The 18,298-nt window shown below is 45.8% G+C and overlaps 1 protein-coding gene across 1 annotated transcript in view; it reads right to left on the bottom strand.

Annotated features, from left to right (window-relative positions):
- The window catches only part of LOC121557653 (caseinolytic peptidase B protein homolog), an 81,960-nt gene that overhangs the window by 14,808 nt on the left and 48,854 nt on the right, over window positions 1-18,298 (bottom strand). The window contains 4 exon segments of the mRNA XM_041871173.1: window positions 2,349-2,400; window positions 2,402-2,460; window positions 2,585-2,617; window positions 2,700-2,858. Of these exon segments, the coding sequence (XP_041727107.1) occupies window positions 2,349-2,400; window positions 2,402-2,460; window positions 2,585-2,617; window positions 2,700-2,858 (303 nt within the window).

Here is an 18,298-nt window from a genome sequence, read left to right as displayed (position 1 = left end):
TAGTCAAGGATCATATCACCTCTACCTTACCTGTCACCCTAGACCCACTTCAATTTGCTTACCGCCCCAATATATCCACAGACGATGCAATTGCCATCACACTGCACACTGCCCCATCCCATCTGGACAAGAGGAATACCTATGTAAGAATGCTGTTCATTGACTATAGCTCAGCATTCAACACCATAGTACCCTCCAAGCTCATCATTAAGCTCGAGGCCCTGGGTCTGAACCCCAACCTGTGCAACTGGGTCCTGGACATCCTGACGCCCCCCTCATTAAGCTCGAGGCCCCATCCATCCTCCCCTCAATACGGTGCAGTCGTCCTGTCCCCTTTGCAGAAAAGCATCCCCAAAGAATGATGTTTCCACCTCCATGCTTCACGGTTGGGATGGTGTTCTTGGGGTTGTACTCATCCTTCTTCTTCCTCCAAACACGGCGAGTGGAGTTTAGACCAAAAAGTTATATTTTTGTCTCATCAGACCACATGACCTTCTCCCATTCCTCCTCTGGATCATCCAGATGGTCATTGGCAAACTTCAGACGGGCCTGGACATGCGCTGGCTTGAGCAGGGGGACCTTGCGTGTGCTGCAGGATTTTAATCCATGACGGCGTAGTGTGTTACTAATGGTTTTCTTTGAGACTGTGGTCCCAGCTCTCTTCAGGTCATTGACCAGGTCCTGCCGTGTAGTTCTGGGCTGATCCCTCACCTTCCTCATGATCATTGATGCCCCATGAGGTGAGATCTTGCATGGAGCCCCAGACCGAGGGTGATTGACCGTCATCTTGAACTTCTTCCATTTTCTAATAATTGCGCCAACAGTTGTTCCCTTCTCACCAAGCTGCTTGCCTATTGTCCTGTAGCCCATCCCAGCCTTGTGCAGGTCTACAATTTTATCCCTGATGTCCTTACACAGCTCTCTGGTCTTGGCCATTGTGGAGATGTTGGAGTCTGTTTGATTGAGTGTGTGGACAGGTGTCTTTTATACAGGTAACGAGTTCAAACAGGTGCAGTTAATACAGGTAATGAGTGGAGAACAGGAGGGCTTCTTAAAGAAAAACTAACAGGTCTGTGAGAGCCGGAATTCTTACTGGTTGGTAGGTGATCAAATACTTATATCATGCAATAAAATGCAAATTAATTACTTAAAAATCATATAATGTGATTTTCTGGAGGGCAACTAAGGAGTGGCTCCGTAAGAAGCATCTCAAGGTCCTGGAGTGGCCTAGCCAGTCTCCAGACCTGAACTCAATAGAAAATCTTTGGAGGGAGCTGAAAGTCCGTATTGCCCAGCGACAGCCCCGAAACCTAAAGGATCTGGAGAAGGTCTGTATGGAGGAGTGGGCCAAAATCCCTGCTGCAGTGTGTGCAAACCTGGTCAAGACCTACAGGAAACGTATGATCTCTGTAATTGCAAACAAAGGTTTCTGTACCAAATATTAAGTTCTGCTTTTCTGATGTATCAAATACTTATGTCATGCAATAAAATGCAAATTAATTACTTAAAAATCATACAATGTGATTTTCTGGACCTCTACATGCTTTGTAAGTAGGAAAACCTGCAAAATCGGCAGTGTATCAAATACTTGTTCTCCCCACTGTATGTATATATTCTTAAATCCCATTCCTTACTTTTTTGTGTGTATTGGGTATATGTTGTGTAATTCGTAGATATTACTGCACTGTCGGAGCTAGAAGCACAAGCATTTCGCTACACCCGCTATAACATCTGCTAAACACGTGTATGTGACAAATAACATTTGATTTTATTTGATTTGATTTGACATCTCTGATCACTCCTATTGATCACAGATCCGGTTCATCTAGCTCCAACAGAGTAGGATGAAGAAGTTACCACTGGACACTGATCTGAGGTCAACTTGGTGTTTTTCTCTAGATGGCTGAGGTTAGGTTTTAGGAAGGCTGAGCTGATCCTAGGTCTGTGCCTAAGGGCAACTTCTACCCGGCGTGCCACAGCTAGCTACATCCCTCAGGAGTTACTCTAATAAGAACTGCTATTATCACCACTCACCACATCACAGAGGTAGACAACACACACACACACACACACACACACACACACACACACACACACACACACACACACACACACACACACACACACACTGATAAGTCAGGTGCCTATCGGTTCCCTGAGGCAGAATTGGCTGATAGAAACAGAATGATATTGATATTTAAATATTTACGTGATGTTAAACACTACAATCAGATCAGAGCAGACAGGGACAGCAGCTTTTATTGATCTGAGTGGGTCTCGATAGTCAACACACAAGTCAATGAAAAACACCCATATGGAGAGTACAAACCACACACACCACCAGTTACCTTCTTGGCCCAGAAGTTGAGCTCTTTGCTGACAAGCTGCTGCAGTTCAGAGCGGCAGGAAGTAAACAATCTCATTGATCCGCCCCAGAAACTCGTCCCTCCAGAAATGGGCCTGGGGAGCGAAACAATGAATTCACCAATCAGAGCTTTTCAGAACAGTGGCTCAACCAACCCGTGGTGTATGTGTGTCAGTGAGATGCTGTGATTGGGTATAGGACGAGGGGGTGGGGAGTTACCTTCAGTATCGGGCGAATCACAGCATCCTTAAACTCGTCTGGAGAAAAGGAGCAGTTGACAACTGTTTGTCCATAGTGTGTGTGTGTGTGTGTGGTGTGTGTGTGGGTGTGTCACACCCAGGTTGTCGGCCAGTTTCCTGCGGCTGAGCTCCTGGGCCTCCTGGCGGAGCTGCAATGCATGCTGGGCGATGTCGTCACTGGCCACATTCGAGGTCATGATGAAGATGGCGTCCTTACACTCAATGGTCTTCCCTTTCCCATCTGTAAGACGGCCCTGAGAGAGAGAGAGAGAGAGAGAGAGAGAGAGAGAGAGAGAGAGAGAGAGAGAGAGAGAGAGAGAGAGAGAGAGAGAGAGAGAGCGAGAGAGAGAGAGTGAAACTCAAGGATCTAGAAAAGTGACACAATAGAACCTGTGATTTTGTACGGTTAAAAAACGTTGTGGTGTAGCTGGTGAGCAGCAACATGTGCATACGTGTTTTTCTCAATGCTCCTGTCCAGGGCGAACAATTTACTATTAATACTTCACCAACACCTCCCCTACCGCATTAATTTTATAATATTCCATTTAGCAGACGCTTTTATCCAAAGCGACATACAGTCATGTGCGCATACATTTTTACGTATGGGTGGTCCCGGGGATCGAACCCACTACCCTGGCGTTACAAGCACCATGCTCTACCAATGGAGCTACATTGGACCACCACAATTTTGTAACATTTAATTAGGAATCAAACCCAATTCACTTTTATTTTTATTTTTTTCACCTTTATTTAACCAGGTAAGCCAGTTGAGAACGAGTTCTCATTTACAACTGCGACCTGGCCAAGATAAAGCAAAGCAGTGCAATAAAAACAACAACACAGAGTTACATATGGGGTAAACAAAACATAAAGTCAAAAATACAACAGAAAATATATATACAGTGTGTGCAAATATAGTAAGTTATGAAGGTAAGGCAATAAATAAATAGGCCATAGTGCAAAAATAGTTACAATTTCGTAATTAACACTGGAATGATAGATGTGCAAAAGATGATGTGCAAATAGAGATACTGGGGTGCAAATTAGCAAAATAAATAACAATATGGGGATGTGGTAGTTGGGTGGGCTAATTTCAGAATGGCTGTGTACAGGTGCAGTGATCGGTAAGCTGCTCTGACAACTGACGCTTAAAGTTAGTGAGGGAGATAAGAGTCTCCAGCTTCAGAGATTTTTGCAGTTCGTTCCAGTCATTGGCAGCAGAGAACTGGAAGGAATGGCGGCCAAAGGAGGTGTTCAAATCAAATCAAATCCAATTTTATTGGCCACATGCGCCGAATACAACAGGTGCAGACATTACAGTGAAATGCTTACTTACAGCCCTTAACCAACAGTGCATTTATTTTTAATAAAAAAGTAAAATAAAACAACAACAAAAAAGTGTTGAGAAAAAAAGAGCAGAAGTAAAATAAAATAACAGTAGGGAGGCTATATATAATATAATATGCCATTTAGCAGACGCTTTTATCCAAAGCGACTTACAGTCATGCGTGCATACATTTTTTTTGTGTATGGGTGGTCCCGGGGATCGAACCCACTACCCTGGCGTTACAAGCGCCATGCTCTACCAGCTGAGCTACAGAGGACCAGTGCAGAGTCAATGTGCGGGGGCACCGGCTAGTTGAGGTAGTTGAAGTAATATGTACATGTGGGTAGAGTTAAAGTGACTACGCATAAATAATTAACAGAGTAGCAGCAGCGTAAAAAGATGGGGTGGGGGGGGGGCAGTGCAAATAGTCCAGGTAGCCATGATTAGCTGTTCAGGAGTCTTATGGCTTGGGATAGAAGCTGTTGAGAAGTCTTTTGGACCTAGACTTGGCATTCCGGTACCGCTTGCCATGCGGTAGCAGAGAGAACAGTCTATGACTAGGGTGGCTGGAGTCTTTGACAATTTTGAGGGCCTTCCTCTGACACCGCCTGGTATAGAGGTCCTGGATGGCAGGAAGCTTGGCCCCAGTGACGTACTGGGCCGTGCGCACTACCCTCTGTAGTGCCTTGCGGTCGGAGGCCAAGCAGTTGCCATACCAGGCGGTGATGCAACCAGTCAGGATGCTTTCGATGGTGCAGCTGTAGAATTTTTTGAGGATCTGAGGACCCATGCCAAATCTTTTCAGTCTCCTGAGGGGGAATAGGCTTTGTCGTGCCATGATAGTTTGGACCATGATAGTTTGTTGGTGATGTGGACACCAAGGAAATTGAAGCTCTCAACCTGTTCCACTACAGCCCCGTCGATGAGAATGGGGGCGTGCTCAGTCCTCTATTTTTTCCTGTAGTCCACAATCATCTCCTTTGTCTTGGTCACGTTGAGGGAGAGGTTGTTATCCTGGCACCACACGGCCAGGTCTCTGACCTCCTGCCTATAGGCTGTCTCATCATTGTCGGTGATCAAGCCTACCACTGTTGTGTCGTCGGCAAACTTAATGATGGTTTTGGAGTCGTGCCTGGCCATGCAGTCATGGGTGAACAGGGAGTACAGGAGGGGACTGAGCACGCACCCCTGAGGGGCTCCCGTGTTGAGGATCAGTGTGGCAGATGTGTTGTTATGAAATGACCAGTATGAAAATGTACGCACTCACTAACTGTAAGTCACTCTGGATAAGAGCGTCTGCTACATGACTCAAAATGACCAGCTCGGAAACCAGATTGCATAGGAGAGAAGGTACGGTGGGATTCGAAATTGTCGATGATCTGTTTGTTAACTTGGCTTTTAAATACTTTCGAAAGGCAGGGCAGGATGGATATAGGTCTGCAACAGTTTGGATCTAGAGTGTCACCCCCTTTGCCACTAATTTAGCAATTCTTCCTGCCACGAGTCACAAAAGAGCAGGACTCTACTAAAGCCTCGGGCTCAACGGACACTGACACGGACATTGACACAGACTCTGACCCCAACCCGACCTAGCCAAGGAAATGGCGGCTATCACTAAGTCTGGACAGACTGTACTGGCTAAGGTGGAGTCACTATCCACTGACCTATCCGCACAAACAGCCACTCAGGTCAACACAAAGATCGACTTCGTTAAAGAAGACTTGGCTAAACAGGACACCCGTCTGAATAGCCTGGAAGGCGGCGGCGCAAATGCTTACTCGGATAAAGTGGTGACACTGGAAGAGCAAGTCACCCGGCTATCATCAGATGTCGTCAAACTTACTTCCAAGGTCGAGGACCTCGAGGACAGACAGCGCCGGGGGAACGGTCGCATTTTCGACATAAGAGAGGGACTCGAGACCGTAGGCGAATTGTGGCCTACCCTGTTCATAGCTAAACTGCTACATGAAATTCTAGGCCTCGATTATGCCCCCACCCTTGACCGTGCACACAGAAGCTTACAGTCCGCACCGAAGAATGGGGAGCCGCCCAGACCCATCGTAGTCAAATTCCACTACTTTCAGGAGAAGGAGGATGACCTCCGTATGGCATCACGAGCGACCCCATCACCCGGGACGGCCAGAAGATTTGCATTTACCCGGACTACACGGCGGCAGTCATGAAGAAGAGGTCAGCCTTCAACGAGGTGAGGGGGCTCCTACATCACTGTCTGGACACCAAGTTCTGCATTCTCTACCCAGCAGTGCTGAGGATCACTCCCTCCGGCGAGCAGAAGACATTCGTGGACCCAACCAGGGCCAAAGAATACATTGTCGTGCACCTACATCCACAGGAGGACAGGCGACATTCGACTAACTAGCCATTGTAGGCCCATACTCTGCCCCTGACCCTACACTAGCCATGCTAACGCGACTAAGGACCAACTAGTGAACTCATCTCTTGATTAGAAATGTGCCTCCACCCTGCTGCCAAAAAAGGACATTATTCTTCCAGTAACTTAACGTTATGAACAATGATGGTATGTATTTGGTGCCATGTTCTCACAAGGACAATATATTTTGAATAGTATTTTATTTACAGTACATGGCACAATTAGCTTTTACCAACTAGTTACGTCTGGACAGCCTCGGTGCTAGGCGGCGTGGTACTAATTAGCCTAGTCGCTACCTAAGGCTAGCCACTGAGCTCTCTATTTCCATGCCTCAATAGGAAACCCTACTAACATACTGTGAGCATGTTTAATACCTACAAGATTGTACTCCCAAAGGACCACGTGTATTATTCTTTTACTATTTGACTGGTTGGTCCGCCTTGGTGCTTAGTGGCTGCTGGCATGGGACCGCAGGTTGTACAGCCGAGTGAACACTGCAGGACGGGTATTAATTACCAAGCGTTTGCCAGTCATTTTTCAGTGTTCTGGCTTGTTAGGGTGTTCAACCAAGGGTTACATTTATAAAAAAGTTGAATTATACTGGGTTTGTTTTCCTATTTTTTGTTGTAGATTTGTTTTGTCATCCCAAGTGGATGGGGTTGGTCATGGGGGGGAGGAGCGGAACATATACCTCCTTTATTTTGATTTTTTTTACAATTATCCTTCAAATATGCATATTGCATGAGATACATTAGAGAACTGAGGTGGTTCCCTCCAGAATCTTTTCCCTATGTGTAAACTTGATTATGTTCGCCCTGGATAGAGCTCTACTGAGGTTCGGTTTAACATGGTAGTATTTTGCTCTAGTCTAGGAGAGGTACAGTGCCTTGCAAAAGTACAGTGGGGAAAAAAAGTATTTAGTCAGCCACCAATTGTGCAAGTTCTCCCACTTAAAAAAATGAGAGAGGCCTGTAATTTTCATCATAGGTACACGTCAACTATGACAGACAAATTGAGAATTTTTTTTCCAGAAAATCACATTGTAGGATTTTTAATAAATTTATTTGCAAATTATGGTGGAAAATAAGTATTTGGTCACCTACAAACAAGCAAGATTTCTGGCTCTCACAGACCTGTAACTTCTTCTTTAAGAGGCTCCTCTGTCCTCCACTCGTTACCTGTATTAATGGCACCTGTTTGAACTTGTTATCAGTAAAAAGACACCTGTCCACAACCTCAAACAGTCACACTCCAAACTCCACTATGGCCAAGACCAAAGAGCTGTCAAAGGACACCAGAAACAAAATTGTAGACCTGCACCAGGCTGGGAAGACTGAATCTGCAATAGGTAAGCAGCTTGGTTTGAAGAAATCAACTGTGGGAGCAATTATTAGGAAATGGAAGACATACAAGACCACTGATAATCTCCCTCGATCTGGGGCTCCACGCAAGATCTCACCCCGTGGGGTCAAAATGATCACAAGAACGGTGAGCAAAAATCCCAGAACCACACGGGGGGACCTAGTGAATGACCTGCAGAGAGCGGGACCAAAGTAACAAAGCCTACCATCAGTTACACACTACGCCGCCAGGGACTCAAATCCTGCAGTACCAGACGTGTCCCCCTGCTTAAGCCAGTACATGTCCAGGCCCGTCTGAAGTTTGCTAGAGTGCATTTGGATGATCCAGAAGAGGATTGGGAGAATGTCATATGGTCAGATGAAACCAAAATAGAACTTTTTGGTAAAAACTCAACTCGTCGTGTTTCGAGGACAAAGAATGCTGAGTTGCATCCAAAGAACACCATACCTACTGTGAAGCATGGGGGTGGAAACATCATGCTTTGGGGCTGTTTTTCTGCAAAGGGACCAGGGACGACTGATCCGTGTAAAGGAAAGAATGAATGGGGCCATGTATCGTGAGATTTTGAGTGAAAACCTCCTTCCATCAGCAAGGGCATTGAAGATGAAACGTGGCTGGGTCTTTCAGCATGACAATGATCCCAAACACACCGCCCGGGCAACGAAGGAGTGGCTTCGTAAGAAGCATTTCAAGGTCCTGGAGTGGCCTAGCCAGTCTCCAGATCTCAACCCCATAGAAAATCTTTGGAGGGAGTTGAAAGTCTGTGTTGCCCAGCGACAGCCCCAAAACATCACTGCTCTAGAGGAGATCTGCATGGAGGAATGGGCCAAAATACCAGCAACAGTGTGTGAAAACCTTGTGAAGACTTACAGAAAATGTGTGACCTGTGTCATTGCCAACAAAGGGTATATAACAAAGTATTGAGAAACTTTTGTTATTGACCAAATACTTATTTTCCACCATAATTTGCAAATAAATTCATTAAAAATCCTACAATGTAATTTTTGGAATTTTTTTTCTCATTTTGTCTGTCATAGTTGACGTGTACCTATGATGAAAATTACAGGCCTCTCTCATCTTTTTAAGTGGGAGAACTTGCACAATTGGTGGCTGACTAAATACTTTTTTCCCCCACTGTATAAAAAATAAATAACGGAAAAGTGGTGAGTGCATACAGTGAGGGAAAAAAGTATTTGATCACCTGCTGAATTAGTAAGTTTGCCCACTGACAAAGACATGATTAGTCTATAATTTTAATGGTAGGTTTATTTGAACAGTGAGAGACAGAATAACAACAAAAAAATCCAGAAAAACGCATGTCAAAAATGTTATAAATTGATTTGCATTTTAATGAGGGAAATAAGTATTTGACCCCTCTGCAAAACATTACTTAGTACTTGGTGGCAAAACCCTTGTTGGCAATCACAGAGGTCAGACGTTTCTTGTAGTTGGCCACCAGGTTTGCACACATCTCAGGAGGGATTTTGTCCAACTCCTCTTTGCAGATCTTCTCCAAGTCATTAACCCTCCCGTTGTCCTAGGGTCAAAATGACCCGCCACTGTGTTGAACCAACTTTATTTAATTTTTATATTTTTTTGATCATTTGTGAGAAGGAGGCAGTGATACTTTCTTTAAAGTCTCACTGCCTCCTTCTCACAAATGATCCCCAAAATATAAAAATTAAATAAAGTTGGTTCAACACAGTGGCGGGTCATTTTGACCCAAAGACAACGGGAGGGTTAAGGTTTCGAAGCTGACGTTTGGCAACTCGAACCTTCAGCTCCCTCCACAGATTTTCTATGGGATTAAGGTCTGGAGACTGGCTAGGCCACTCCAGGACCTTAATGTGCTTCTTCTTGAGCCACTCCTTTGTTGCCTTGGCCGTGTGTTTTGGGTCATTGTCATGCTGGAATACCCATCCACGACCCATTTTCAATGCCCTGGCTGAGGGAAGGAGGTTCTCACCCAAGATTTGACGGTACATGGCCCCGTCCATCGTCCCTTTGATGCAGTGAAGTTGTCCTGTCCCCTTAGCAGAAAAACATCCCCAAAGCATAATGTTTCCACCTCCATGTTTGACGGTGGGGATGGTGTTCTTGGGGTCATAGGCAGCATTCCTCCTCCTCCAAACACGGCGAGTTGAGTTGATGCCAAAGAGCTCCATTTTGGTCTCATCTGACCACAACACTTTCACCCAGTTCTCCTCTGAATCATTCAGATGTTCATTTTTTAAACTTCAGACAATGTGCTTTCTTGAGCAGGGGGACCTTGCGGGCACTGCAGGATTTCAGTCGTTCACGGCGTAGTGTGTTACCAATTGTTTTCTTGGTGACTATGGTCCCAGCTGGATCATTGACAAGATCCTCCTGTGTAGTTCTGGGCTGATTCCTCACCGTTCTCATGATCATTGCAACTCCACGAGGTGAGATCTTGCATGGAGCCCCAGGCCGAGGGAGATTGACAGTTCTTTTGTGTTTCTTCCATTTGCGAATAATTGCACCAACTGTTGTCGCCTTCTCACCAAGCTGCTTGGCGATGGTCTTGCAGCCCATTCCAGCCTTGTTTAGGTCTCCAATCTTGTCCCTGACATCCTTGGAGAGCTTTTAACGACTCCCACACAGTAGAATGAGTCATGTCAGGGGTGCAGTTGATCTGTAAAAAGACATCAATGTGAGTTGATATGTATTTTTTAAAGGCACTACAGGACAGTAGTAGTGGGTGAAGTCACCATGCGCGTTGTGACGCAGTACTGTCCGGAAAGCGGATATCTAGCTGGACAGGGCTATGGTCTGAGATAACGATGCTGTGATATTGGCTATTAGTTATAAAAGGAAGAATTCTATTGTCCAGCAGGAAAAAGTCAATCCTAGAATATGAGTGGTGGACTGGAGAAAAAAATGAGTATTGTTTAGCAGTGGGATTGCTCCTCCTCCATGGATCAGACAAATTATAGTATTCTAGAAATTAGTTGATTACTGCTCCTGATTTTGAAATTACGTTGTTGGGATTCGGTCTGGATCTGTCTAGACTTGGATGTAATACACAATTGATATCTCCGCCCAGTATGAAATTATGTGGTCCTCTGTAGCTCAACTGGTAGAGCACGGCGCTTGTAACGCCAAGGTAGTGGGTTCGATCCCCGGGACCACCCCTACACAAAAATGTATGCACACATGACTGTAAATCGCTTTGGATTAAAGCGTCTGCTAAATGGCATATTATTATTTATGAGAGTTAAGGTTGGGAAGTGTTGCAATGAGGTCTGAGAAAAATTTAGCGTCATCCCAATTAGGACAATAGAGGTTAGCCAGAACAACCTGTGTGCTAAACAATTTCCCCATCCCTATAATGTATCTGCCATTAGTATCTGAAATTACTTTGGAGGAGACAAACGGTGTGTCTGATAAGGACGGCTGCCCCTCTGGCCTTATCAAAGTTGGAGTGAAATATTTGGTCGACCCATCCTCTCTTTCGTTTATCATGGTCGCTGGACCGGAGATGGGTCTCTTGGAGAAAAACAATGTCTGGACATAAAGACTTAAGATAAGCATACACTCAGCTACGCTTGACCACATGGTTAATTCCTTTTTAAGTTCCAGCTGATAAAGCAAGTGGAGCCTAGAGTATGTGAATTAGGCAGTCATAGTAATTAGAAATGAATGTTAGTACAATCACATGGCCAGTATGCTGAAAGGTCAGAGTAATAAAATATATATAAAATAAAAAACAGCTAAAAACAACAAAATAACCAGAAGAAAACCTTGGACCCCTATGGTGGCTTTCCCCCTGTTGGAAGACTGCATCTACAGTGGCTTGCGAAAGTATTCACCCCTTTGGCATTTTTCCTATTTTGTTGCCTTACAACCTGGAATTAAAATAGATTTTTGGGGGGTTTGTATATCATTTGATTTACACAACATGCCTACGACTTTGAAGATGCAATTTTTTTGTGTGTGTGAAACTAACAAGAAATAAGACAAAAAAACAGAAAACTTGAGCGTGCATAACTATTCACCCCCCCAGAGTCAATACTTTGTAGAGCCACCTTTTGCAGCAATTACAGCTGCAAGTCTCTTGGGGTATGTCTCTATAAGCTTGGCACATCTAGCCACTGGGATTTTTTCCCATTCTTCAAGGCAAAACTGCTCCAGCTCCTTCAAGTTGGATGGGTTCCGCTGGTGTACAACAATCTTTAAGTCATACCACAGATTCTCAATTGGATTGAGGTCTGGGCTTTGACTAGGCCATTCTAAGACATTTAAATGTTTCCCCTTAAACCACTCGAGTGTTGCTTTAGCAGTATGCTTAGGGTCATTGTCCTGCTGGAAGGTGAACCTTCGTCCCAGTCTCAAATCTCTGGAAGACTGAAACAGGTTTCCCTCAATAATTTTCCCTGTATTTAGCACCATCCATCATTCCTTCAATTCTGAGAAGTTTCTCAGTCCCTGCTGATGAAAAACATCCCCACAGCATGATGCTGCCATCACCATGCTTCACTGTGGGGATGGTGTTCTCGGGATGATGAGAGGTGTTGGGTTTGCGCCAGACACAGCGTTTTCCTTGTTGGCCAAAGAGCTCAAATGGTTTAAAATGGTCCTCTGTGGAGCTTTGCAGCTCCTTCAGGGTTATCTTTGGTCTCTTTGTTGCCTCTCTGATTAATGCCCTCCTTGCCTGGTCTGTGAGTTTTGGTGGGCGGCCCTCTCTTGGCAGGTTTGTTGTGGTGCCATATTCTTTCCATTTTGTGGACTTTATTTAACTAATTATAAAGGTAATTGGTTGCACCAGATCTTATTTAGGGGCTTCATAGCAAATGGGGTGAATACATACAGTGAGGGAAAAAAGTATTTGATCCCCTGCTGATTTTGTACGTTTGCCCACTGACAAAGAAATGATCAGTCTATAATTTTAATGGTAGGTTTATTTGAACATTGAGAGACAGAATAACAACAACAAAATCCAGAAAAACGCATGTCAAAAATGTTATAAATTGATTTGCATTTTAATGAGGGAAATAAGTATTTGACCCCCTCTCAATCAGAAAGATTTCTGGCTCCCAGGTGTCTTTTATACAGGTAATGAGCTGAGATTAGGAGCACACTCTTAAAGGGAGTGCTCCTAATCTCAGCTTGTTACCTGTATAAAAGACACCTGTCCACAGAAGCAATCAATCAATCAGATTCCAAACTCTCCACCATGGCCAAGACCAAAGAGCTCTCCAAGGATGTCAGGGACAAGATTGTAGACCTACACAAGGCTGGAATCGGCTACAAGACCATCGGCAAGCAGCTTGGTGAGAAGGTGACAACAGTTGGTGCGATTATTTGCAAATGGAAGAAACACAAAAGACCTGTCAATCTCCCTCGGCCTGGGGCTCCATGCAAGATCTCACCTCATGGAGTTGCAATGATCATGAGAACGGTGAGGAATCAGCCCAGCACTACACAGGAGGATCGTGTCAATGATCTCAAAGCAGCTGGGACCATAGTCACCAAGAAAACAATTGGTAACACACTACGCCGTGAACGACTGAAATCCTGCAGTGCCCGCAAGGTCCCCCTGCTCAAGAAAGCACATATACATGCCCGTCTGAAGTTTGCCAATGAACATCTGAATGATTCAGAGGAGAACTGGGTGAAAGTGTTGTGGTCAGATGAGACCAAAATGGAGCTCTTTGGCATCAGCTCAACTCGCCGTGTTTGGAGGAGGAGGAATGCTGCCTATGACCCCAAGAACACCATCCCCACGTCAAACATGGAGGTGGAAACATTATGCTTTTGGGGTGTTTTTCTGCTAAGGGGACAGGACAACTTCACCGCATCAAAGGGACGATGGACGGGGCCATGTACCGTCAAATCTTGGGTGAGAACCTCCTTCCCTCAGCCAGGGCATTGAAAATGGGTCGTGGATGGGTATTCCAGCATGACAATGACCCAAAACACACGGCCAAGGCAACAAAGGAGTGGCTCAAGAAGAAGCACATTAAGGTCCTGGAGTGGCCTAGCCAGTCTCCAGACCTTAATCCCATAGAAAATCTGTGGAGGGAGCTGAAGGTTCGAGTTGCCAAACGTCAGCCTCGAAACCTTAATGACTTGGAGAATATCTGCAAAGAGGAGTTGGACAAAATCCCTCCTGAGATGTGTGCAAACCTGGTGGCCAACTACAAGAAACGTCTGACCTCTGTGATTGCCAACAAGGGCTTTGCCACCAAGTACTAAGTCATGTTTTGCAGAGGGGTCAAATACTTATTTCCCTAAATTAAAATGCAAATCAATTGATAACATTTTTGACATGCGTTTTTCTGGATTTTTTTGTTGTTATTCTGTCTCTCACTGTTCAAATAAACCTACCATAAAAATTATAGACTGATCATTTCTTTGTCAGTCGGCAAACGTACAAAATCAGCAAGGGATCAAATACTTTTTTCCCTCACTGGTATATATATATTTTTTGTTTGTTGGTATTTTACCCCCTTTTTCTCCCCATTTTTGTGGTATCCAATTGGAAGTTACAGTCTTGTCCCATCGCTGCAACTCGTGCGTCCTCCGAAACACAACCCAACCGAGCTGCACTGTTTCTTGACACAGTGCCCACTTAACCCGGAAGCCAGCCGCACCAATGTGCCGGAGGAAACACCGTACACCTGGCGACCGAGTGGGCGATGGGACAAGAACATCCCTGCCAGCCAAACCCTCCCCTACTCTGGACGACGCTGGGCCAATTGTACGCCGCCCCATGGGTCTCCTGGTCTCGGCCGGCTGCGACAGAGCCTGGTTAAAAGCATATCTAAGGGGCAAAATTATTTCATACACAAAGTATGACAACAAATAGCGCACTAAATGCTTATCGGAGCTATCTCAACTCATTCTAGATGTGGACAACAGATATGGAGCTATCTCAACTCATTCTAGATGTGGACAACAGATATGGAGCTATCTCAACTCATTCTAGATGTGGACAACAGATATGGAGCTATCTCAACTCATTCTAGATGTGGACAACAGATATGGAGCTACCTCAACTCATTCTAGATGTGGACAACAGATATGCCTCTTCTCCGACTCCTGAACTCTACAAAGAGAGACTGCTACACCAATCGGAATTTGACAATCTTTCCACTAAACAAACGGAGCAGCGTCTGTTTAAGTCGAGTCAGACATTTTATGAACACGGAGAGAAAGCTGGCAAGTTGTTATCTCACCAGCTTCGACAATCCACTGCTAGCAGCACCATACCTGAAATCTGTGTTGCAGCTGATTTAACTTCTACCAATCCCAACGAAATGAACAATCAATTTAAGCAATTATATTCTGCTCTTTCCTCGTCAGAGGCTCTTCCTGACATCTCATATGCATGCATTTCTAGACAATCTGGACATCCCCTGTCTCAATTCAGATGAACAAACTAACATGGATGCCTCAATAAGTGATGATGAAGCTACTCGGGCAATCCAGTCCAGAGCGGTAAAACTCCTGGGCCTGATGGCTTCCCTGTTGAATTTTATAAATCATTCTCCTCTAAACTATCCCCTATTATCAGCTCAATGTACAATGGACTCCTTCCTAGTCAGAAACTGCTCCAGACACTTACCCAGGCGACTGTTTTCGTTTTGCTTAAAAAAGGACAAGAATCCCCTAGACTGTGGCTCATAACGGCCAATAAGCCTTTTGTGCTGCGTTCTTAAAATTCTCACTAAGGTCCTCTCTCGCCGTTTAGAGACAATGATGCCTAATATAATTAACTCTGACCAAACCGGATTTATCTCAGGTAGGTAATCTTTCTATAATATGCGGCGGCTATTTCATGTTCTTTGTTCTACCCACTCAACTCCACAGCCAGAGGTCAGAGGTTAAACCTAACAAAAAGTGTGCTCCTCCCCATTAATCAGTTAGCAGAAGGTACTGGGTATGCCAATTTCCCGTTTAAGGTGGAGCATCAGGTCTTTACTTATAGCCGTCATTGTAAATAAGAATTTGTTCTTAACTGACTTGCCTAGTTAAATAAAGGTTAAATAAAGGTTAAATAAAGGTTTTAAAAAAGGATAAAGGTCACACGCTCATTTAAGGCTCTGTTTAAACATAACTGCAAAACACTCCTGGAGCGCACTAAGCAGGATTTCATAAGGTGGTCGTCTCTTCCCATTTCATTAGCAGGTCACATTCATTCTGTTAAAATGACTGTACTACCTAGGTTTTTGTACTTCTTCCAAATTATTCCCATTTTTCTGCCAAAGTCGATGTTCAAACAACTGGATAGCTACATTTCCAACTTCATTTGGAATAAGTCAAATCCACGATTGAGAAAGGTATATCTAGAGAGACGGAAACCCCCAGGCGGGCTGGCCTTCCTTTACACTACTACTGGTCAGCAAATATATCTGAATGTGTTTATTGGGTTTCTACATTTGGAAACAAGGATGGTCCAACCTGGGCCTGTCAGCTTCCTGCTTCCCCTGTTTGTCTCCTGGCCTCTAGAGGTCAGCTGTGTTCCCCTTTGCCTTAGTTTTTCCTCATGTGTCCTAATTAGCTTATCTATGTCACCTGTGCCTTGTTTCCCCTTGAGTATTTTAGCTGTGTGTTTTCCCCTTGTTTCTCACTTGGTTATTGCGTCCTGTCTATGTGTCTCCTGCTTTGTCCCACCGTATCAGTCCTAGTAAGTTATTCGAAGTTATCTTTAGTTTGTTTTTCTCCCCTCGGGGAGTTGTTTTGTTTTGCCTCCTGTTTTGAACATTAAATCTACTTACCTGGAGTATTGCCTGGGGTGTTTCATTTGGGTCCTACAACATCTCCTCTGTGGCAAGGGGTAGTACCCCCAGCTCTACACATTTGAGACCGGAGTTCTAGCCCGGCTTGTGACAGAATAACCAAGTCAATCATGGACCCAGAAACACTCAGTTCCCAGGACCTGTTGGCGGTGATCATTCGACATGAGGCTTCTTTCCAGCGCCATGAAGCCGTTCTCAGCCGACAAGAGGAGCTGATGGCTAGACATTCTCAACTCCTGGCCGAAATGATGAGTTCCCTTCACCAGCTCTTTGAACGCCTCCTTGGTTCTCCCCCTTCCCCCGGTCACCTCCCAGTGACGACAGGCCTTCTCGGTTGGCGGAGCCCCGACTACCACCTCCCAAGCCCTTTTCTGGGGATCCAAGCTCTTGTCAGGGTTTCCTCACCCAATGCTCCCTCACCTTCGAGCTCCAACCCTCAAGTTTTCCCACAGACCGTTCCAAGATTGCCTACCTCATTACCCTTCTTTCAGACAAGGCGCTCGCCTGGGCCTCTGCGGTGTGGCAGTCCCAGGAGGCCTGTTGTGACTCCCACGCTGCATTTGTAGAAGAGTTCAAGCGGGTGTTCGATCATCCTGTCAGTGGGCGGGAGGCTTCCAAGCGCCTACTGTCTCTCCGTCAGGGCCCCAAGCACGGCAGATTTTGCCATTGAGTTCCGAACCATAGCAGCAAGGAGCGGATGGAATGATGAAGCGCTGAGGGTCTGCTTTCAGGGAGGGTTATCTGAGCCCCTTCAAGATGAGTTAGCCACCCGTGAACCAGCTGAAGATCTCGAGTCCCTCATAGCCTTGGCCATCCGCCTGGACAATCGTCTAAGAGAGCGGAGAACGGCTCGCCGTCAGGTGTCTCAGTCCCAAGTTCCTCTGAGCAGCTCTGTTTCTCCTGTTTGGACTCCGTCATTCAGAGCTGCCCCGGCTCCTGAACTGCCCCAGGATTCCCCGGAGAGCATGCAGTTAGGCCGTTCCAGGCTTTCTTCCAATGAAAGGGAACGTCGCATGAGGGAGCGTCGGTGCCTCTACTGCGGGGTTGCCGGCCACTTCCGCTCCACTTGCCCCGAGCTTTCGGGAAACGCCTGTCCCCGCCCAGCTACAGGAGGGTTGTGATGGGGAAAATTAGAGCTCCTCCTACTAACGCGGTCCTAGCTATTCCAGCCACTCTGTCCTGGGAGGGCCACCAGCATCGGGTTCAGGCTATGATCGATTCCGGTGCCGCAGGTGATTTTATGGATGTAACCTTGGCTAAGGAACTTAAGATCCCTACCCAACTACTTCCTCAACCCCAGGCAGTTACAGCCTTGGATGGCAGACCTCTGGAACCAGGAAAAGTTATTGAGGCGACTCAGTCCCTGCGACTTACCATCTCTCAACACCAGCAGGAGGAGACCTTCTATCTCATTGACTCTCCCGAGTATCCTATTATCCTGGGTCACCCTTGGCTATGCAGACATAATCCCCAGATCGACTGGCCTACTGGCACCATTCTTAGCTGGGGTCCCACTTGCCAACTCACCTGCATGCTTCAGAGTTCCTCAGCCCCTAGTACCCAGTTTCAAGAGTCTGTTGACGTCTCCCGAGTCCCCAGTGTTTACCATCGGTTCAAAGCAGTGTTCAGCAAGGCCCGGGCTACTGCCTTACCGCCTCATCGCACTTATGACTGTGCCATTGATCTACTCCCTGGGTGCTGCCCTCCTAGAGGTCGGATCTTTTCCTTGTCCTCCCCCGAGCACGCAGCTATGGACACCTACATTAAGGAGTCCTTGGCAGCCGGCCTCATCTATGCCTCTACTTCCCCGGCTGGGGCGGGCTTCTTTTTGTTGAAAAGAAAGACGGGGGT

Source organism: Coregonus clupeaformis, chromosome 5 (genome assembly GCF_020615455.1).
Source record: "Coregonus clupeaformis isolate EN_2021a chromosome 5, ASM2061545v1, whole genome shotgun sequence".
Classification (NCBI taxonomy): domain Eukaryota; kingdom Metazoa; phylum Chordata; class Actinopteri; order Salmoniformes; family Salmonidae; genus Coregonus; species Coregonus clupeaformis.
The sequence above is the reverse complement of the archived record's forward strand: the minus strand, read 5'-3'. Positions and strand labels throughout refer to the sequence as shown.